The sequence below is a fragment of the Meyerozyma guilliermondii genome, genomic scaffold, assembly GCF_000149425.1.
Source record: "Meyerozyma guilliermondii ATCC 6260 scaffold_2 genomic scaffold, whole genome shotgun sequence".
Lineage (NCBI taxonomy): Eukaryota > Fungi > Ascomycota > Pichiomycetes > Serinales > Debaryomycetaceae > Meyerozyma > Meyerozyma guilliermondii.
Window position 1 is genome coordinate 1,911,824 of NW_001809799.1, and position 20,164 is coordinate 1,931,987.

The 20,164-nt window shown below is 44.2% G+C and overlaps 13 protein-coding genes and 2 non-coding genes across 15 annotated transcripts; 1 reads left to right on the top strand and 14 right to left on the bottom strand. All coding sequences in view use genetic code 12, as the record gives it.

Moving 5' to 3' along the window:
- Positions 1–93: 93 nt before the first annotated feature.
- On the bottom strand, positions 94–1,602 carry SSN6 (transcription regulator; the record flags this gene model as incomplete). The annotated part of the gene is made up of 1 exon (XM_001486542.1): positions 94–1,602. One exon carries the CDS (start codon positions 1,600–1,602, stop codon positions 94–96), a length of 1,509 nt encoding a protein of 502 aa, XP_001486592.2.
- A 339-nt stretch (positions 1,603–1,941) lies between these two features.
- On the bottom strand, positions 1,942–3,138 carry POS5 (NADH kinase; the record flags this gene model as incomplete). Its single annotated transcript, XM_001486543.1, has 1 exon — positions 1,942–3,138. One exon carries the CDS (start codon positions 3,136–3,138, stop codon positions 1,942–1,944), a length of 1,197 nt encoding a protein of 398 aa, XP_001486593.2.
- Positions 3,139–3,306: 168 nt separating this feature from the next.
- On the bottom strand, positions 3,307–4,830 carry RPD31 (histone deacetylase; the record flags this gene model as incomplete). Its single annotated transcript, XM_001486544.1, has 1 exon — positions 3,307–4,830. The coding sequence occupies one exon, from the start codon at positions 4,828–4,830 to the stop codon at positions 3,307–3,309; it is 1,524 nt and encodes a 507-aa protein (XP_001486594.2).
- Positions 4,831–4,949: 119 nt separating this feature from the next.
- PGUG_02266 (palmitoyltransferase) lies at positions 4,950–6,122 on the bottom strand (the record flags this gene model as incomplete). Its single annotated transcript, XM_001486545.1, has 1 exon — positions 4,950–6,122. One exon carries the CDS (start codon positions 6,120–6,122, stop codon positions 4,950–4,952), a length of 1,173 nt encoding a protein of 390 aa, XP_001486595.2.
- Positions 6,123–6,245: 123 nt separating this feature from the next.
- HUT1 (Hut1p) lies at positions 6,246–7,304 on the bottom strand (the record flags this gene model as incomplete). The annotated part of the gene is made up of 1 exon (XM_001486546.1): positions 6,246–7,304. One exon carries the CDS (start codon positions 7,302–7,304, stop codon positions 6,246–6,248), a length of 1,059 nt encoding a protein of 352 aa, XP_001486596.2.
- A 122-nt stretch (positions 7,305–7,426) lies between these two features.
- PGUG_02268 (signal recognition particle subunit) lies at positions 7,427–9,091 on the bottom strand (the record flags this gene model as incomplete). Its single annotated transcript, XM_001486547.1, has 1 exon — positions 7,427–9,091. The coding sequence occupies one exon, from the start codon at positions 9,089–9,091 to the stop codon at positions 7,427–7,429; it is 1,665 nt and encodes a 554-aa protein (XP_001486597.2).
- Positions 9,092–9,176: 85 nt separating this feature from the next.
- PGUG_06000 lies at positions 9,177–9,249 on the bottom strand. The gene has a single exon. It is a non-coding gene; the product is annotated as a tRNA-Ala (tRNA).
- A 366-nt stretch (positions 9,250–9,615) lies between these two features.
- On the bottom strand, positions 9,616–9,689 carry PGUG_05999. The gene has a single exon. It is a non-coding gene; the product is annotated as a tRNA-Ile (tRNA).
- Positions 9,690–9,725: 36 nt separating this feature from the next.
- Positions 9,726–10,568, bottom strand: FGR12 (Fgr12p; the record flags this gene model as incomplete). The annotated part of the gene is made up of 1 exon (XM_001486548.1): positions 9,726–10,568. One exon carries the CDS (start codon positions 10,566–10,568, stop codon positions 9,726–9,728), a length of 843 nt encoding a protein of 280 aa, XP_001486598.2.
- A 304-nt stretch (positions 10,569–10,872) lies between these two features.
- On the top strand, positions 10,873–12,624 carry ILV1 (threonine ammonia-lyase; the record flags this gene model as incomplete). The annotated part of the gene is made up of 1 exon (XM_001486549.1): positions 10,873–12,624. The coding sequence occupies one exon, from the start codon at positions 10,873–10,875 to the stop codon at positions 12,622–12,624; it is 1,752 nt and encodes a 583-aa protein (XP_001486599.2).
- Positions 12,625–12,656: 32 nt separating this feature from the next.
- On the bottom strand, positions 12,657–14,645 carry PGUG_02271 (GTPase; the record flags this gene model as incomplete). Its single annotated transcript, XM_001486550.1, has 1 exon — positions 12,657–14,645. The coding sequence occupies one exon, from the start codon at positions 14,643–14,645 to the stop codon at positions 12,657–12,659; it is 1,989 nt and encodes a 662-aa protein (XP_001486600.2).
- Positions 14,646–15,043: 398 nt separating this feature from the next.
- On the bottom strand, positions 15,044–15,934 carry SER1 (O-phospho-L-serine:2-oxoglutarate transaminase; the record flags this gene model as incomplete). The annotated part of the gene is made up of 1 exon (XM_001486551.1): positions 15,044–15,934. The coding sequence occupies one exon, from the start codon at positions 15,932–15,934 to the stop codon at positions 15,044–15,046; it is 891 nt and encodes a 296-aa protein (XP_001486601.1).
- A 182-nt stretch (positions 15,935–16,116) lies between these two features.
- On the bottom strand, positions 16,117–16,998 carry MEC3 (Mec3p; the record flags this gene model as incomplete). Its single annotated transcript, XM_001486552.1, has 1 exon — positions 16,117–16,998. One exon carries the CDS (start codon positions 16,996–16,998, stop codon positions 16,117–16,119), a length of 882 nt encoding a protein of 293 aa, XP_001486602.2.
- A 298-nt stretch (positions 16,999–17,296) lies between these two features.
- On the bottom strand, positions 17,297–17,679 carry SMD2 (mRNA splicing protein; the record flags this gene model as incomplete). The annotated part of the gene is made up of 2 exons (XM_001486553.1): positions 17,297–17,630; positions 17,675–17,679. The coding sequence occupies 2 exons, from the start codon at positions 17,677–17,679 to the stop codon at positions 17,297–17,299; spliced, it is 339 nt and encodes a 112-aa protein (XP_001486603.1).
- Positions 17,680–17,788: 109 nt separating this feature from the next.
- Positions 17,789–20,101, bottom strand: PGUG_02275 (cleavage polyadenylation factor subunit; the record flags this gene model as incomplete). The annotated part of the gene is made up of 1 exon (XM_001486554.1): positions 17,789–20,101. The coding sequence occupies one exon, from the start codon at positions 20,099–20,101 to the stop codon at positions 17,789–17,791; it is 2,313 nt and encodes a 770-aa protein (XP_001486604.2).
- Between the last annotated feature and the right edge of the window lie 63 nt (positions 20,102–20,164).

Genomic DNA, 20,164 nt, shown 5'->3' on the forward strand with positions numbered 1-20,164 from the left:
TTCTTGTGCACCATTTAGAAGCATTAGAACAGAATGTAACGCGGCATGTTGAGGTTGAAGGGTACGAGCCTTTTTAGTCTTCTTTTGTCCTTCTTATCGTCCAAATTCTCTCTTGGTGGTAGTTTTGGGCTTTTTGATTCCTGGAGGTGGGGGCTGATTTTGTTGGGAAAAGGAAAGAGGACCAGGGGCGGGCATTGGAGGCTGACCAGGTTGACCGTGAGGTGCGGGAGGTAATCCAACAGGAGCTGCTCCCGGTGGTCCTGGGGCACCAGGTGCATTGTTAGCACCGTTTCCGCCCAATGGAGGAGTGGGAACAGTACTTTCCAAAACCATGCCCTGTGGAAGACGCGGCTGTTGAGATACTGGAGGAGGTTGAGGAGGATGGGTGTTTCCTTCTTGTTGGTACTTGATTAACTGGTCGAGGCGAGCTTTGATGTGGGGGTTTCCCGGATCAAGTCTTTCAGCTTGGCGATAGGCATCGAGAGCATCGGAAATTTGATTATTGCAAGTTTCATACAAGGTTCCCAAATCGTACCAAACTTCTGAAATGTACGGGTTCAAGCGAATAGCTCTTGTGTAAGCATCTAAAGCATCACGGTATTGCGAGATCTGGTAGTACAACACACCGATGGAACACCAGAAAGTTGGATTTCTCGAATCGCGATTAACGGCCTGCTGGAATGCTTCGTAAGCAGCATTGAAGTCGCCACGAAGCATATGGACACGGCCCAAGTAGTACCAAGAGTGAGCATCCAGTTGGTCAATTTCCAACAGCAGACTCAAATATTTAAGAGCCTGAGTGAGATCTTGTTGAAATGGTTGATTTTGATCAGGTTTTGCCGGTTCTGCTTGGGAGTAAAGACAACCCAATTGTTGCAAGACCTTGGCGTGTTGAGGATTGACCTGAAGGACTCTTTCGTATGCCTCCTTTGCGCCATTCCAGTCTTTCTGTTGTTCCAAAACTGAACCGATTTGAAACCAAACATCAGGCTGGGTAAGTGGTTGTGGAGGGCTTGCGAGTATATACTGGAAACATTCAAGAGCCAGCTGGAGTTTACCCTGGTGTTTGTAGATGATACCCAAACGGAAGTAAATTTCGTTTGACTTGTCAAATTTGGGATCGAGTTCAAGCACACGCACGAAAGCTTCTTCGGCGTATTCAAGCAGACCATAACGATCATACAAAATTCCAATTCCATGCCAAAGTTTAGGAACGTTGGGGTTGTCAAGATAGTACAATGCTCTCTGATAAGCAGCGTAAGCACGTTGGAGGTCATCCAACATGAGATAACAGTGACCTAAGAGACCCCAGGTTTCACCGTTTTCAGGGCTGTAATTAAGTGCCTGTTCATACAACTCGGCCGCCTTAAAGAAAACATCACGCAGACGATAGATGTTGGCAAGGCCAATAAGGGCCTCCAAATTGTTTGGGGAGTGACGAAGGGCCGAGTCATAGGAGGCAAGGGCCCTTTCGTAATCACCAAGTGATTCCGCAAGCAGACCTATAGCAAGCCATGTGGAGGTTGTAGTTTCCTCGAGCATCAGGGGAGTCTCTCGAGGAACTATGCCATTTTGCTTGGGCATTACCGGAAGCGTGGCCATGGTTCAAAAAATTCGTATAAATAGCTACGCTATAGTTAAGGTGGTTCACGCCGCAGTATCGAAGTTTGGAGGGTGCAGGCACAAACAGTAGTGTATATCTAGCTAAGGAAAAAGCCAGAAATCAAGCAGGGCCAGGTTTAGGAACAGGAAAAACAAATGGCAATTATGCGCAGCAAACGGTCGCTAATTGGAACTTTCGTGGACGTGGTGAAAACTGTCACCACCAGACGCGGTGCATGGATGTCATGCTCCATTTGGGCCGAAATGGGGGTGCGAAGGGGGTGCCACCGCTTGTCGCCTGTGCGAAAACAAAATCATGCGGGAGGAACGCCGCCCAGTCTACGAGCGCCGCACTCCTCCATGCCGGAACAGCAGGTTAAATCCTAAAAGCTCATTAATGTCTTTCGTCCAATCGTGTCTGCTGCGGGCGATGCACCAAAGACCGGACCGCTGACTTGGTTCGATAGAGATGTGTATTTCGTCTCCGTGACGAAGTTCAGGTTGTGGAATACCGTCAATGTTGAGCATTATACCACTATTGCGACTTCCATCGGTGAGCCTCATCATCACTTTGTAGGTTTCCGGGATGATTACGGGACGAAACAGCAACGACCGAGGACAGATGGGTGTTAGGAGGATACACGGCACGGACGGATGGACAATTGACCCACCGGCAGAGAGCGAGTAGGCTGTAGAACCCGTAGGCGATGAGCACAGAATTCCATCTCCGGTGGTGGTGGTGAAAAATTCATCGTTTAGGTAAACGTCTAAAGAGGTAAGATTGGGCTGTCCTCCACGATGAAGACTGATGTCGTTCATAGCATGGATCATGATATGAGGATGACCATTGCTATCTTTGGCCTGATTTTCCGATTCATCGACATGGCCCGATTTGCGTTTAACAACACATTGAAGTCGCTTTCGATGTAAGGCAAATGTTTTGTTGTCGTGCACGGCTCTAAACGTTTCCTTGTAGGTCTTGAAGTCAAATGGAAGAAGAAACCCGAGATTCCCCAATGCAAAACTAAGTAATGGTGGTACTTTTTCGTTTGAGAATGAACTCACCGCTCTCAATATAGTACCGTCTCCACCCAACGTTACTATAAGATCAGTCTTGTCAATGATTTCAGAGAGCGAACCAGTGTATAGTGTCTGGTTATACTTGTGAGAAATGTCCATTTTACTGGCAATTTGATTCCATGCTGGTACTTCTTGCAGTAATTCTTCCACCACAGACTCGCCAACAATCACATTTAAATGGGGATACTCTCCATGGATATGGTGGATGAACTCGATCATGGCATCCCTCACCGACGGATTCCATGGCTTTTTGACTAAATATATGTTTCTAAGGCCCGGATTCCATTCTACAGGCACCAACCCAGGTTTGATGGCTCCAATTCCGTCCTGACGAGAAACCAATTCCGTACAAGAACGCACGTTGAACGGTCGGCTGAAGTACCTCTGAGCAGATATTTGGAACCTGGGTAGGAACTTGGGCTTGAAAATGAATGTGTGGACCCGAAATTGAAACATATGGCTTTCTGATGGGTATCGGAGATATGACTCTAAATAGCGGTATGCAGGTCACACGGCTGTTCTCCGCTGCCGTTCACATTGGACTACATTCTGGCACTTCAGGTTCACATTGGACTACACTCTGACAATCGTTCTTATCTGCTTCTATTCTTATCGTAAATTACACTAATCTTCCTTTTTATCGGCCTCCTGGTTGAGTTCTTCAATCGCTTTCATTTCTTCGTCGGTGAGAGATAATTTATCGGTTTCTTGGTTGCCGGTTTCGTTTTGGTTTCCATGGTTACTGTTACCGTTTTGACTGCCGTTGCTACCATTTGGATTTCCGTTTTGGTCAGCTTTTTCCCCGTTCGTTTGTGTGACCTCATCTATATTACGCACAGGTTCTCGGTCATCGTAATGTTCTCCAGGCGCAACAACCATTTCATCTCGTGCTTGTTGCGATCCTCCTTTAGTGTCGTAGGCCTCGGGTGTATCCTCATCCACATCGCCCAAGTCTTCTGGGTCATGCGGGGTGTAATTCATTTGGACAGATGGGGCATGTTTGGTGTTGTCAAAGTTGGAGATGATATAGGTGAGAATTTTGTTCAAGAATTCGGGAGAGTTGGCGTTGTACATATTGGATGGACGGACATCCAACTTGTAGTCTGGACCGTAGTACTCGTAGTACTCGTTATAAGGAAGCTCCAGTGGAAGAACCACGTTATTCAATAATCCTGCTTCGAATGCCCATGTTCTGGCAACATTACGCATGGTATAGCCTCCTCCACCAACCACCATCATGGGGATGTTAAACGACTTGACAAAGTTGATACAGTTGGCGTGCCCTGCCATTGAAAGATTGAAGCATCCAAGTCTATCACCACTCAAAGAGTCACCTCCACATTGCAAAACCACGCATGAAGGTTGGTACCACTCCATGATTTTTTGGATAACCGGTTCGAAAATCGACTTGTAAGACAGGTCGTCGATTCCATCACGCAATGGAACATTGATAGCATGGTACTTTCCCTTTCCAATACCAACATCGCGAAGTTCTCCAGTACCAGGGAAGAATTCTCCATACTTGTGAAAAGATGCCGTCATCACTCTATCGGTAGTATAAAACGCTTCTTCCACTCCATCTCCATGGTGCACATCGATATCGATATACAAAACCCGGGGATGGTACCTAAGCAATTCTATGATACCAAGAACGATATCGTTGAGGTAACAGAAACCAGATGCCTCCAGCTTTTTGGCATGGTGTAAACCACCAGCATAATTGATGGCAATATCACACTTTCCTCGGTTCAACCGTGCTGCTCCTTCCATCAGTCCGCCTCCACTAATCCCACAATACTCAAATAATCCATCAAACACTGGACAGTCATCTCCAACATTGAACTTGATTTGCTCTTTTGCAAACATATCAAGGTTGTCAGGTGTCACTCTGCTCAAGAAATCAATATACTCATCGGTGTGGAACTGGCACATTTCCTGCTTGGTTGCTGGTTTTGCCCGGTAAATTTCCATCTTTTTATACAATCCATAGTTCATAATCAACGAGTGAGCCATTCTTATTCTATGAGGTTTCATGGGGTGCCCAGCACCATAGGCGTAGTTTCCCACGTCTGCATCATAAAAGTAGGCCACACGCTTCTTCTGAGACTCGTCAACCTTGATTTCGTCGAATGGGAGCTGAGAATACATACTGAAGGAAGTGAGGGTGGAGATAAAAAAGTTGGCGGATGGCCGGTGCACGGGTGCACGAGGTGACGAGAAGAAGTATATACTTAAAATTGTCTTTTTGTTGTTATGAAGTGTCGTAGCTATCGTTCCTGTTCTCGTTCCCTTTGTACTTTTCTCTTGTATTCCGCCAATTGCTGGTTTAAGCGATACTGAAGTTGGGCATTATTGTACCATTTTTCGTATGCCTCCTCGTTAATGGGGAAATTGAGTCCATTGTGGTCTTCGGAGTATCTGTCGGTGACAGAGACTGGGAGTATCCAGGTAAACCATGATGGCCCCATAACTGCCTTCCAATTGTTCATCGTGCCCAAGTCGAAGATATTATCGAGTTTCTTCTGCTTACCGCTAGAGTCGAATTCGTACTGAAATCCCCCAGACGGTCCTTCGTTGGTTCTATTCCATCGAGACTCCTGGAACTCGATTGTAGTTCGGTTTTTAAATACAAAGTATACCAGAATCAGCATGAAGATACCAATGGCTATGGCGATTGCAGTACTCACGACGAATAAAAACACAAGATTGAGGCTTAGATACCCCTCGCTATACTTTTCGTCAACAAAGAACTTCCACAACACCGAGAGTGACACAGCACTAAGAAATGAAGCATACACTGTGACGTATATGATCAGCTGAATGAAGTACTTCTGGTTGTAATATCCAATACATGTTGCAAACCACGGACAATGGTGATCCATACGAAGCACACACCGATTGCAAGAAGAGCAATGGTGGCATCTATCAGGTTTCCACACACTACACTTGACACAATAACGGTAGGCGGTTGGAGAGTTTCCAGAAACGCTCAAACCTGGTGGATTCAGTCCAGTATTGAATGTGTGGACTTTGAGAAATTCAGGAGGTACGACCATATTCCGGTTGTATTCAGAGTCCGCTGTAGTACCCCGCAAGTCATCTTGTTCTGAATACGGGTTTTCTGGTCGATAAGATGGACGCTTCAAAGAAGATATATCATCAATTCTGAGCTCCTCAAAGTCGAGCGGTGAGCCACCACCTGATAATACTACCATGTAGTACAAGTACAAACACATTCCACAAAGAATAGCCGCTATAAGGCCCAAAAAGAGTCCGAGTATTGTCTTGTGTCTAGTCAAAATGTAGTCATAGTAGACGATATCGAGTTCCAAGACATATAAGGTCCATACCGACAAGACCGTGCACACTATTTTCGGAAAAAGTGACACCAAAGCACAACAAATGTTGCCGGGCAGCATCCAAGGCCGTCGCAATAACATTGTTACTGGAGGCGGCTCAGAATCTTGAATTTAGACGTGTGGGTGTACGGGTGTGGTTCTATGAAGATATGCTTAAGAGTTGGGTCTATGGATATGCAATTGGTAGGTATGAAAATCGAGTTTTCATTGTGATTTCTTCTCCTTCTCTGTCTGCGCTGCCTTTTTGCTTTTTTCCAGACTGCTCATCCATGCCTCATAGCCAATGCCCATGAATACTAGCAGCACTCCGGTCCATTGAGTAGGTGATAAAACATGGCCAAACAAAACCACACTGAGCATCATGCTGATCATTTTTCTTGTCACAGTAGCTGTGATGAGGATGAGCGAGTCAAAACGCTCGAGAATGATAAACACGAAAACTTGACCCAATGCGCCCAACAAGCCAAACTGGACAACATGCATAATTACCTGAGGATAATGCTTAGCAAAGTTGTATGTGTATGCAATTTCGCTGTCGAACCTAAAGAGGGCCGTGAAAGCAAGCGAATTTATAAAGATGAAGGCGTTCAAGATACACATTAGCCTGGCGCCGGTGAGCTTGACTTTAGGCTTAGCGGTATTCGCCCATTTAAAGAGCTGATCCTGGCTTGAGTTTGTTAGCCCGTCCAACACCATTGATGCCACGAGCTGGAAAAGCCCCAATGCTGTGTTTCCGTCGTTCATGCTGACTTTTTCGGGCCGCAAAGAGTTGGCAAATGTGAACACCACCACCCCCAACGTCACGGCACCAGCAACAACATATTTGTAGAAGGGGAATTTGGTCTGGTACAAAACCAGGTGAACCAAAATGACTGGTATGAGCTTGCAAGATTTGGCTAACAAAAACGCCAAATAATCGACATGTTTGAGCAGCTGGTATGCTACTGGTGATGAAATACTCAGGGTCAATGAAAGGATGAAAAGAGACCTCAAGTACACGGAAGAATGCTTCTTCTCGTTCCTGGTGAAGATGGTGAAAGGACTTGACTTGGAACTTATGACGGAATATACGAAACCAACAATACTGGCGAAAAGTGCTTGAACAGTGTTGATGATCAATGGTGATTTATAGAAATCAGGATGGCCGGTAGAGGGATTATTTCCATATGGTTTGGTATTGATTCTCTCTTGGAGCACGGACCAAGAAAGAAACGACCCATAAAGTCCCAATACACACCCAAGTAGAACTGTGACTTGTTTCATTGTAGCGTGCGAAAGAATAAGATTTCAATGAAAGAATTAAAATATATGTGAGAAATGAGATTATCGTGAAAATATTACGCACTCGTACATTATACACATTATGGCCCATCGGCCGAGGTATATCATCTGCCCCCGAAGAAGCCAAATAGTCCACGCTTCTTGCTATCTTCATCATTCATCGTGACTTCTGTGGGGGCCAGTTTGTCACTGGCAGAGTCGTAGCCTATGTAATTGAACGCAATGTCAAAGAGCACCGGCTTGCTTAAAACAGGCGTTATGATCACGTCACGCTTGAGATTGACAGCATTAGTATGATCTGAGTACTCGTAGATATTGTCAGTGCCGTATTTGTTGGTCTTGGTTTGCTGGAACTGGGCCAAAACCTGGGCTTGAGTAACCCGACGATTGACAACTTGAACAAACTCCTCGTAATCAGAATTGCTGGTTACTTCGTAGGGGAACTCTGAAATTGGGTAGGAGCCTGTTGGGTCGAGCGATTTTTGAACGTGGGAGTAGATCGCCAAGGCTTCTGGAGACTTTCCACTGTAATTAAAAGCATCTCCCAAAGTAACTATTTTCTTAGCCTCGAAAAATTGTTCCAATCTCTCCAAGCTTTTATAAAGATCTTCATCGTTGTACACACCAGGCAAGTCCTTGATTTCACCCGTGACACGGAGTACGTTGGAAAACAAACGATGAATATCTTTATAGGTTTCCAAGTAACCGTAGTTTCTGTCACCAAGTTCTTTGATGAGTAACAAGTCTCGTTTGATGGTGGTGAACAACAAGTTGTAATTAATATAGGTGAGTACAATAGCCCTATTTTGCGCCTCTTCCATATCGTCTTCATCATGGGCTTTTTCAGTGTCGGCTTTATGAAGATCCAATGCGCTACTCCATCCGGTAATGAAGGCGTCATAGCTGTCAGCAGACAGGAAATCTTTCCAGCTATCATCTTGTGTCAAATCCATAATTTTGAGTGATAATTCATCGTTGTACAAAGTAGCTTCATGGTCTCTCCATGAAACAGATTTGATGAGATTTACTTCTGAGGTGATGTCAGAAACACACAGACTGTCCAAATCTTGAATGAGCGTGACAGCAGGAATTAAAAAGGATACAACATCGTCGTGGCAATGTTTGCGTGCAGCAGACTTCATGTCAGATACATTATGGCCCATTTGTGATATGGCAAAAGTCAACGATGGGTCGACTATAGAATCCATGATTTCCTCAATGGCAGCTCTCTCCAAGTTTGTTTGATCCCCGTGCAACAAAAAGTAGTCTAACCCACAACGAGCCACTGAATATGCATGGATCAGTGCCTCCCACTTCTTCTTGTTAAGCGAATAAAGTCCTTGCACCAAAGCACTATACACGAAAGTTTCCAACACTACCAGCTTGCGGCTTTCGTTGGAAATCACAGCAAGCAAACGCTTACAATGAATCAAAGCCTTTTTGATTTTGCTGATCATCAATTGTCGGTAAGATGATAAGTTCTCATTACTAATTTCCATGGTGCTTTTGATCTCCGACGAATACATAAGATCTCTCTCAGCTGTAAGTAGAAGCAAAAGCCCGTATCTAGCATCTTTTTCGTATGCTTCAGGCGTCACCTGGGACGTTTTATCTTTGAATTTTTTGGTATCTTTGGTGACTATTTTCAACTCATGGCGTAAACGTAAAAGTTTGCGATTAATTCTTTTTCTTTGTTTCTTGAAATCCTCTGCTGAAGTCAAATATGCATTCAACCGAGCACCAATGGTATCGCCAAGTGGTGAGTCCATGATACTTTGATGTCCAAAGGTCGACAAGTTCAGACTTTGAGCGAGGAATGGTATGTACACGACTTGGAGGTTGGAAAAACAAAAATGGACGAGTCCGGAGTCGAACCGGAGACCTTTCGCATGCTAAGCGAACGCGCTACCAACTACGCCACACGCCCTTTCTTCTTTTGGGAAGAAGATGCAAGGAGATAAGACGTGTAGTAGGTTGACGATTAAATGAAACTACATCCGCGTCAACGTTCTGATTTATAATGGTTTCGATGTAGCTTTTGGTTGATGAAAGATCTTTATTTGTAAGTGTTCAGTAAAAAGAATTTATAGTAGCGGACGTATGATTTTCAAGTTCACTTTTTCGCAAAATTATACAAATTCGCGAAATAGCCTGCTAATACGAAGGGACAATAAGATATCACCAAAAAACCATACAGTTGTCAGGAAAACTACCTTATCTCCTTAGGGCTGTTGCCAGCCATTTGTATTGTTAGTCGCTGTAATCGTGTTAAAAAACTGCAAAAAGGTAAGAATGGTCCCTGGCGGGATCGAACCGCCGATCTTGGCGTTATTAGCACCACGCCTTAACCAACTGGGCCAAGGGACCTCTTCTGATGGAACTTCTCTAAAGTGCACCAAAGAGCTAGCCGGTTGATTGTTCCTTGGTTTTCTTGGTTTTCTTGATTTCCTTGGTTCTCTTTGGACCCCGTTTCCATGCTCCCGGAGGTCTAAAATTGAATATTCCGGTACAGTTGGTGTATGGAACATAATCATCAGGTAATCTAGTATCATCTCTTTTTAGCATTCCTAATGCTTGATAGATTGAAACCGGTTTCCAATTTTTTTTTGACATGTGTTTGGTTTTGCTTCTCAAATCTTTAAAAAAATTGCTCCAAGCTTGATCTTCTAAATCCCAAGTTTGCTCCGTTTTTCTCAGCTGAACGGCAGCATCAAAGTCGCCTTTCATGTCGCTAATGTCCCACCTCTCCCGCCAGGGCGTCCAGCCCTCAGTGCCGTCATTGGGATACATAAACATGGTGCCCTTCGGTACGTTTTCGTGAGGGTAGGACAAATCTCTCAGCAGCTCAAAGTGAGCCGAATGTTCCTGGGTAAATGAATTAGTATCGGTGCTTGGAACCCTCGAAGAATTATAAGTTGGGTGGGATTCAGCAGATGGTAATGCTCCCATTGATTCCAAGGGAAAGTGGCTTTGCATGCCGTGAGTAGGTTCCATTGAGCTCGTAAAGTCATATAGGTATTCACAATGAAGGGATAAATCTACACTAGCAAGTTCTGCCGCTGTGGGTAACGATACTAGTCGTGGAGTTTGAGACTCCGGGTCTTGAGCATGTAAAAACTCTAGTATTGGGTCTTGCTCTCCATTATTATCACCACCGCGCAGCCGACGCTGATCACCGAGATACTGCGGTCTGCTATTAATGGCTGCAACAAGCTCGTCGATATCATTATAAATTGGGAAGCTCATAAAAAATTACTCTCCTGCTTGTTACGATATACTCCTACATGACTGATATTGTGGAGCCAAGGTCAATATTAGCAGAACAGTTGGATATAGCCTACCAGCAGTACAAATTTCCAAATAGGAAAGTGGTTGCAACCGGTTAGGTGCAGGATATCAGGAGTAGGCCAAAAAATTAGGGAAAGAGTAAGTAATATCTGCTGATCTTGAGAAATTAATGGCCATGGCTACCAAAATGACGTCCTGAGTACATTATATCTAGAACGTTTACAAAAATGCACTATGTTCGTCAGCTTATTTGGTGACTCATATGCCATCCATACACCATCAACTATTTCAATGCTGCGCACTCATATTCTTCAGTGGTCCCACCATGAATACAGTATGGAGTCGAAAGGTACCACAGAGGCTACCTCACAGCCTTAAAACCCTTCTTGTAAATAAGAGAGCCTTATGTCAGTCATTTCCAGTCTCTAATAGTGCGGCAAAATTTCCTGAACTTCGTCCATCCGATCTTGATGCCGATGGTAACCCGGATTATATCAAATTGATTCTTACATCGAGGGTATACGATGTCGTGGAAGAGGGTGGACTGCCCATAACTCACGCTGTTAACCTCTCACAACGCTTTAACACCAATATCATTTTAAAGAGAGATGATCTTCTTCCGGTGTTCTCATTCAAGTTGAGAGGTGCCCATAATATGATTGCCAATCTTCAGGCCAATTCGAAAAAGCCATTGCCTGGCGTTATTGCGTGCTCTGCAGGAAACCATGCCCAAGGAGTTGCATATTCGTCTCATCGTCTTGGAATACTGGCTACAATAGTGATGCCTACCACCACACCTTCCATCAAATTCCGTAATGTTTCGAGGCTAGGTGCCCAAGTTGTCCTCTACGGTGATGATTTTGACGCCGCCAAGAAGGAATGTCTTCGTTTGGCATCTATCAATGGCTTAATTGACGTTCCCCCATTCAACCACCCATATGTCATTGCCGGCCAGGGCACCATAGCATTGGAGATTACACGCCAGTTGCGGCTCGACAAGTGTGATGCCGTATTCGTTCCCGTTGGAGGTGGTGGGTTGATTGCCGGTGTCGCTGTGTATCTTAAGAAAATTGCTCCTCATATCAAGGTTATCGGAGTAGAAACCTATGATGCTGATGCCTTGTACCAATCGCTTAAGGCTCGTGATATGAAGAAGTTGGACGCTGTGGGAACATTTGCAGATGGAACGGCGGTGAAAATCCTTGGCGATGAATCGTGGAGAATTTGTAAGGACCATGTCGATTCAGTGGTCAGGGTTCTGACTGACGAGTTGTGTGCTGCCATCAAGGATATCTTCGAAGATACTCGCCTGATAGTTGAACCTTCAGGCGCCTTATCGGTGGCTGGTCTTAAAAAGTATATTCTCGAATCTCCCGATACAGATCACAGCAGCAAGACCTATGTTCCTATCTTGAGTGGTGCCAACATGAACTTTGATAGACTTCGTTTCGTCAGTGAGCGTGCAGTTCTTGGTGAAGGACGGGAAGTTTCATTGGCAGTAACTATACCTGAGAAAGCAGGCGAGTTTGTGAAGCTTCAGGAAATCATTGAGCCTCGGGCTATAACTGAGTTTTCTTATCGGTATTCCAAAGACCCAGCACATATCTTTGTCAGTTTCAACGTGACGAACAAGGAGAAAGAACTTGCTGAAATTTCCTCTGCTATCGAGGCTCTTGGAAATGAAGTCATAGACATTTCGGATAACGAACTCGCAAAGAGTCATGGTCGTTATTTGATAGGAGGAAGATCTCCATCTTTGCAACGTGAAAGAATGTACCGATTTGAGTTCCCTGAACGCCCAGGAGCGCTTAATAAGTTTTTAAATGCGTTGAAAAGTGGATGGAATATAACCTTGTTCCATTATCGTAATCATGGCAATGACATGGGTAAGATTTTATGTGGGTTTGAATTACCACCAGATGCCAGTGAAGAGGACTTTCAACAATTTTTGGACAGTTTGGGTTACAACTACGTTGACGAGTCTGATAATGTGGTTTACAAACGATTCTTATAGTACGGTTTGTAATTAATGCAAGCTATATACAATTATATTGTCCGGCGAAGAAATGCTTGATAAGCTTCGTGATTTATGTGCACCCTTCCACTAGCCTTCATTTGCTTCTTGCCCTCCTTTTGACGCAGCAATAACTTTTTCCTTCTAGAAATATCCGCTGCATGCAACTTTTGAGTAACATCCTTTCGTTTCGCCTTGATTGTCTCACGAGCAACAACCTTATTATTAACCTTGGCCTGAATGGCAACTTCGAAGAGTTGAAATCTCAAGTACTCTTTGAAACGAACAACATATTCTTTACCTCTTGCCTGGACTTGAGACCTGTGCATCACCTGAGTGAGTGCATCTTGCGGTTCTCCGTTGACGCAAAGTTCCATCTTAACTATATCGGATTTTTTATAGCCAGCATCCTCATAGTCCAACGAAGCGTAACCTTTGGTACATCCTTTCAACTTTCCAAAGAAATCTTCCACCAACTGTGCCAAGGGAATTTCGTAGCGCATAAGAACTTGTCCATTAGTGAGGTATTCTAATTCTTTTTGAATGCCACGATTATTTTCACAAAGTGACATAACTGCCCCAATGTACTCATCGGGAATGGTCATAATGGCGTTGACATAAGGCTCCATAAGCTTGTCAACGTTTTGATTACGCAAATCTGAGCCTGGGAATTCATCTGGGTTGGTAACAATCTTATCAGTTCCATCTTTGTAAACTATCTTATAGGGAACCGTAGGAGCAGTCAAAATGATCTTTGCTCCGTATTCATTTTCGAGTCGTTCCTGAAAGACAGAAGCATGAAGAGAACCTAGAAAGCCCAAACGCCAACCCAAACCAAGAGCGTTTGAAGTCTCTTTTTCTAAAGTGACAGAACGATCATTCAACACCAAGTTGGCAATGTGGTCATCCATTACTTTGAACTCGGATCCCTCTGCTGGAAATGCCCCAACAAACACCATTGGTTTCGGCTCTTCAAAGCCGGGGAGTGCTTCAAGTCCTTCATGTTTTCCATACTGAAAAAAAGTATCTCCAATCTTGGCTTGACTTGGGTCCTTCATCCCAGGCACAATATACCCTACCTGACCAGCACGAATGCTTTCCATGGGAACCTTGTCTGGGTACATAATGCCAACTTCTTTCACCTCGTATCGTCCTTCAGTGTGAGCCGACAATAACTTCATGCCCTTTTTGATGGTTCCTTCTTTGACGTATAGAAGCATCACTACGCCAACATATGGATCGTGCCAAGAGTCAACTAAGAGAGCCTTTAGGGGACTGTTGATGTCACAGTCAGGGGCTGGAATGTGATCGACGATGGCAGGAAGGATAGACTTCACATTGAGGCCAGTTTTGGCACTTACTTGAAGACAGTTTTCACGATCGAGTTCAAAGGTTGACTCAACCTGGTCCATAGCTCGAGGTATATCAGCTGCGTCCAAGTCTATCTTGTTAATGATGGGTATTAATTTGAGTCCCATACTATAGGCCAAATAAAAGTTGGCTACAGTTTGTGCTTGAACACCTTGAGTTGCATCCACAAGCAAAAGTGCACCTCCACAAGAAGCGTATGACCTAGATACTTCAGCACGGAAATCAACGTGACCAGGGGTATCAACTAAATGCAACAAGTAATCCTGGCCGTTGCGGGGGTCATTAAATATCATTGTACATGTTTGAGCCTTGACAGTGATTCCTCGCTCTCTTTCAACATCCAACCGATCAAGAACCTGGTTCTTATCTCCAGGCTGTATGACCCCTGTTAGCTCTAGTAACCTGTCAGAAAGGGTTGATTTGCCATGGTCAACATGGGCCACAATGCTGAAGTTTCTATAGTTCTCCGGTGGGATTTTGGCGATGCGGTCGTATACCGATTTAATATAATTGTCACGATTTAGTGCAATTTTTCTGGCTTCTATTGTCGCTGCCGGCGAAGTGGAATATCGACCCAACACCAGTGGCCTTAGTAGGGGCGTTCGGGACCCATATCGAGCAAGTACTGTTCTACTTGAATGTATGTACATCTGAAAAATTCGCGATCAGAAACATTTGAAGTTGCACCTCTCAGAAATTTTATGGGCTCTACATATAAAAACGGGAGTACATAATCTGACTATTATATTAATGGACCTTTATATATTATGCTCTTTTCGTTGCAAACTCTTCGACAAACTGCGCTAAAGCTTGAACTGCGGCTAACAGAACCGCATTGTAAAGACTGGCTCTCATTCCTCCTACAGACCGATGTCCTTTGAGTCCTGTCAACTTTTGCTTGGCAGCTTCTGCCACAAATTCGGCCTCAAGCTCTTCGGTGGGCAACTTGAACACGACATTCATTCTGGATCTGTCTTGAGGACGGACAACAGTGGTATAGAACTTGGGGTACTTGTCAAGTGCACTGTAGAGTATTTTTGCCTTTTCTTCATTGGGTTTTCTCAATTGGTTCGACACCTCCTTCCTTGATGAGTTTGTCAGTGACAAGCTTGATCACTTGACAAGCAAAGATGGGGATAGTATTATAAGCTGAATTATTTTTCACCACAATTGGGTAATCGAACGCTATAGGTGACAATGGAATATTGAGTTTTTTCAATTCCTCGTCGCTAGCATGCTCCAATAAGCTCTTCTTGATAATGTAGATGGTGAGTCCGGCCAAACCAATATTTTTTTGGGCACCAGCCATAATCAATCCATACTTGCTCACATCGATCTTTTTGGATAAAATGTTGGACGACATATCGGCAACCAATTCGACGCCTTCAGGAAGGTAAGAAGTGTCGGGAACGTCTCTGAATTCGTTACCATTGACCGTTTCATTGTCGCAAATGTACAAGTAGGCAGTCTTGTTGGCATCAATTGGTGCCCATGAAGAGTATGGAGGGATCTCTGTGTACTTGGACGACTTTGTATTCACGACCACATCCACGTCAAACCCAAGTCTCTTGGCTTCCTCAGCGGATTTCTGAGACCATGAGCCAGTAATGGCGTAGGCAGCTTTACCTTTGGTGCCTGTCTTTTTGGCGTAGTTAGCAAACATGTTGTAGGCAATGGAAGAAAAACCGGTAGTACCTCCACCTTGCATGAAGAAGACCTCATGGGTATCAGGAATATCGAGAAGCTTCGTCAAGTTTGCCTTTGTATCGTCAATTACTTTAATGGCTGGCTTGGATCTGTGGGAAATCTCGCCAATTCCCAAATTTTCACCACCATAGGTAATCAAGTCCAACGCCGCTTCTTGAAGTACTGAAGTAGGCAATAACGCCGGGCCAGCACCGAAATAGTATGGATCTTCTCTTTCTAATGAGCGAGCCATAATTGTTAAGATTGAGAAATCAAATGAAAGCAATTTGGAAATTTCGCACGAGTCACCATGACTCAGAGTTCTGTTACGGCTCGAATTTTAAAGGACCAATAACAGTAAAGACTTCTGGTGAGTTATAGACGAGTTAGTCATCATCGTAACGAGCAGCCATGATATAGTATACCACTTCGACATCATCGGAGTCTTTGAGTAGTCCATGTACCACGCATGCCCGGTTCAGTGACATCAAGAAGATAACATTTTGACAGGTGGAAACGATTTTTGGAAGCCATTGTTAAGTCCTTGATATGTACGAGGATATCGTGCTCTTCATTCTGGCCCAATTGACTATGGTCTATTGTCAGTCGAAGTGATTCTCCCTCTCCAATATCAGCCGGGTTGTAGATCTCTAACTTACTATTCCAACGTATTATAACCTTGATCTTGTTTTCCTGGTCCACTATGAACCGAATTGAACCCCCATCTTTGCCTTGGGCTTGTATTTTCACCAATTGGTTACTGTCGAATTTATCAAGTCGTCGAAACGCACCGCTAAAATGCTGTGGAAGCTTCAACATCAAGTCTACATCCAGTATCTGCGGCTCCACATATTCCTGGCCAGCAGATTTTAAGATTTTCACGGGAATTTTGAAGGTGTGGTTCACCGGGCGCATTCCAACAGAAGTGTTCGTGTAGAAAAGTGCCAATGATGCATTTCTTCCGCTGGAACCAGAACTCCCTTCTTCACCATTTGAGTCCTTCTTTTGTAGTCGAATATTAAGAATGTCGCTGCTTGCTTTATCGTAATTTCGGAGGGTTTGTAGAAATAGATCAATGTTGACTTCGAGCAGAATCACGTTTTCATGTAGCGATTGTATTTCAATACTGTCAAACACAGACTTTACGTTGAGTTTGCACCATGCTTGGGGCTCGGGGACCATGGCAGTAGGATGAACCAGAATCACTATCAATTTTTCTGGGGTGAATCGTAGTACCACAAATTTGCGAAGCAGACTGACAAGCGAAAGTGTAGTCCTGATTGTCTCGGTATTTCGAGCCTGTAGTTTGAGTTTCATATTATGGATTGGCGCGTTATAAAGAGGGCAATTGTGATGCAACTGTGATGCGATGGTGGTGAATTAGATGCGTTGGTGATGAGTTAGATCCGTTGGTGATGAGTTGGTGATGAGTTAGATAAGTTTATGATGTTAACAAGTAGACTTCAATACGTAAAGTAAGGCTGTCCTATTATTGTAGTGAGCTTTTAACCTCAGAGAAATATGTGTGAGAAGTTGAAGAGAGCGAGAATCTTGAGCGACCAACTCTACCTAAAAGCGAACAAGTTCATTTACATTTCTATGCTTCTAATATACACTATGCTTTCACCACAATCACCACCGAGTCGCCTCTCAAAAACAACTTGGACACAAATCTCTCCTTCGACACAGAATTCACTACCTTACCTTTGCCATTCTTGACGCTTTCCGTCCATAATTCTTTTACATTTTCCAAAACCATGTTACAATGACGGTCGAAGGCTTTCACCCTGGCCACCATCTTGTGGTTATTTCGACACGATATTACTACTGGTGTATTATTATCCAAAGCGTTTTGAAGCAACGACATAGGGCCGTGAGCAAACTCAAACTCTTCGAGTTTCTGAAGCTCGAGCTCAGTAAGTTCTGATCGTGGTCTGTCGATTAAGTCACTGGGTTAGTACGAAGTTGCAAATATGGTGCTGCTAATACTTACGACATGGTTATATTGTGAGAGTTGTTTCAATGTTAAAAGGTGATTTTCGCGCGATGAATGCAACAGCTGCGATGGCTGCGAATTTAAACTACAATTACCATAAACTAGTATACATTACTTTTTCTCGTATTGACTCAAAGGAGCGGTAAGCCCACATCCCCGCTTGATTATGTTCTCAATCCGGCTCTTAAGAAACCCAGAACCACAGTCTACTTGCAAATCAAGCAAATTCACCGTGGCTTCATTCTTGCCTATCTTGATTTTGGCACTGTTTCCGTTATCCAACATGTTCAATGTGTCACCAAATTGGGCTCGGAGCAATGCAGATATACGTGCTAAGCGCCCAGAGATCTGGTTGTCGGCATGTGCAAATTTGGGCAGAGGTGGAGGTTTTTCTGGTTCCGCTTCTTCTCCATTTTCTTGCTTTACCGAATGCGAGTGTGGTTTAGACGACAACTTTACCGACGCTGGAGACGAGTCTATCGAGTAAAGGATGGCTACCACGCTATCAGCCAACGAATCAGCCATCAAGTTATCGTTAATCCATTCCACCGTTATGAATAATCCACCTCCAGTGGTCTTTGTTCGATCCACAAGCACTTCGATTTTATCCATTATGAGACACTCCCATTCTTCCTCGTCGTCGTTAACTATATTGATGTATCCAAACATTTGCTCCAAATGCCACTTCATCAACGAGATGTCAGCATTGATCTTTAAGCTTATCTTTGACTTGAGAATCGAGGTGGAAAGCTGGGTATACTCATGCAAATCTTGCATTTGGAGGAAGCTGAGGTCAAAGTCCTTCGATACAAGCACACCAGCTATGGTATGACCGGTTTTGATTGGTTCTGAAGTGTCACCATTAACTTCTCCATCAGTCGTCTCGTCCATCTTTGACTCGTCTTCCTTTAGTTTTTTGCTGATATCCTTCTGGAGCTTGGCCAATTCTTCCTCGGCAAGATTGCCCAAGACTTTAGCAATCTTCAACCCTCGAATTCCGATCAGAAGCTCGTCACAATTTCTGGGATTGAAAACCTTGACCTCCTGTTCAGTGCCTTTACGACTCGAATATTTACTCAAAAGAGCAGATTTCAACCGACCCATGGGATTACTCTCACCGTGAACGAGAATGATCTTCAGTGGATTAATCATGTCTATAAAGCCTGCATTTTCCTGAAAGTCAACATGAGCTGCAAATGAAATCTCCTCGATGGCCATACGCCTGGGAATCGTTACATCAGCATTCTGCAGTGACTGGATTGTGTGAGGTTCGGTCAAGAGCTCTTTGGCCATAGTTCCCTCTACGGAGTATCCAGTCATGATCACCGCATTTTTGGCATCTGGAGCCCACCGTTCGAGAAGCTCACGAGAAACGCCATTCTGAAGCATACCAGGCGCCGCTACCACAACACAGGGTCCGATATCCTGAAACTTGTCAAGACTTCTAATCAACTTGATATGCTTAAATTGAAATGGGTTCAGTTTTCCTCCTGAAGCAGAAGACACCCCGTGACGAATGTTATCGTTCATGATATTGGTGTAGGTCTGGTATACTGCCATACACTTACGGGCCAAAGAAGATGCGAAGAACACATTTATGTTGTGGAGGTCCTCGTTTTGCAGCCAGTACTCCTCGAGAATCAACAACAATTCCTGAGCTCGACCCAAGGCAAACACCGGCATAAGTATACGGCCTCCCTTAAGTAGGGTCAGATGAATTATTTTGGTCATTCGGGCCTCTTTCTCAAGACGAGGTTCATGAGTGGCAGTTCCAAATGTGGACTCCGTGATCAAGATATCTGGTCTCATAGGCGGGACCTCAGCCACCTGCAAATGTCTATCTTCCTCTCGTGAATAGTCACCAGTAAACAACACTTTCAACCCTCCGATCTCGACAAAGTACATACAAGCACCCAAGACGTGACCAGCATGGTAGGCAGTAAATCTAATTCCTTCCACTTCGATTGTGGAGTGGTAGTCTATGGTTTCGATTCTGTCGAATGATCGAATCAAGTCGTCATCCGTATACAAGTTGCTACTGGTAGCAGTTTCATTACCTGAATTCAACCGTGAGTCTCCTCCACCACCTATTGATGTGACTCGAACAAAGTCACTGAGTAACCATCTATAGATGGCTTTTGTAGCATGAGTCATGAACACCCGTCCATTGAAGTTTGTGTGTTGCATGACATACGGTAACGAAGCAGCGTGGTCCAAATGGAAGTGACTAATGAGCAAAATATCGACTTTTGACAAATCGTATTCGTCGTAGAACGGAAGTGAACTAAGACCAGCGTAACCAGGATGGACACCAGCGTCAAGCATGATCACCTTATTCTTGTATTCGATGATATGACATGACCGACCCACTTCATTACATCCTCCAAGTCCGAAGAACCGGAAGTTGTCGTCGTCCACAGTCATGGTGAAGAAATGATTTTCGCGAGAAGAATTGAGAAGTGAGAAATGAGAAATGAGAAATGGCTG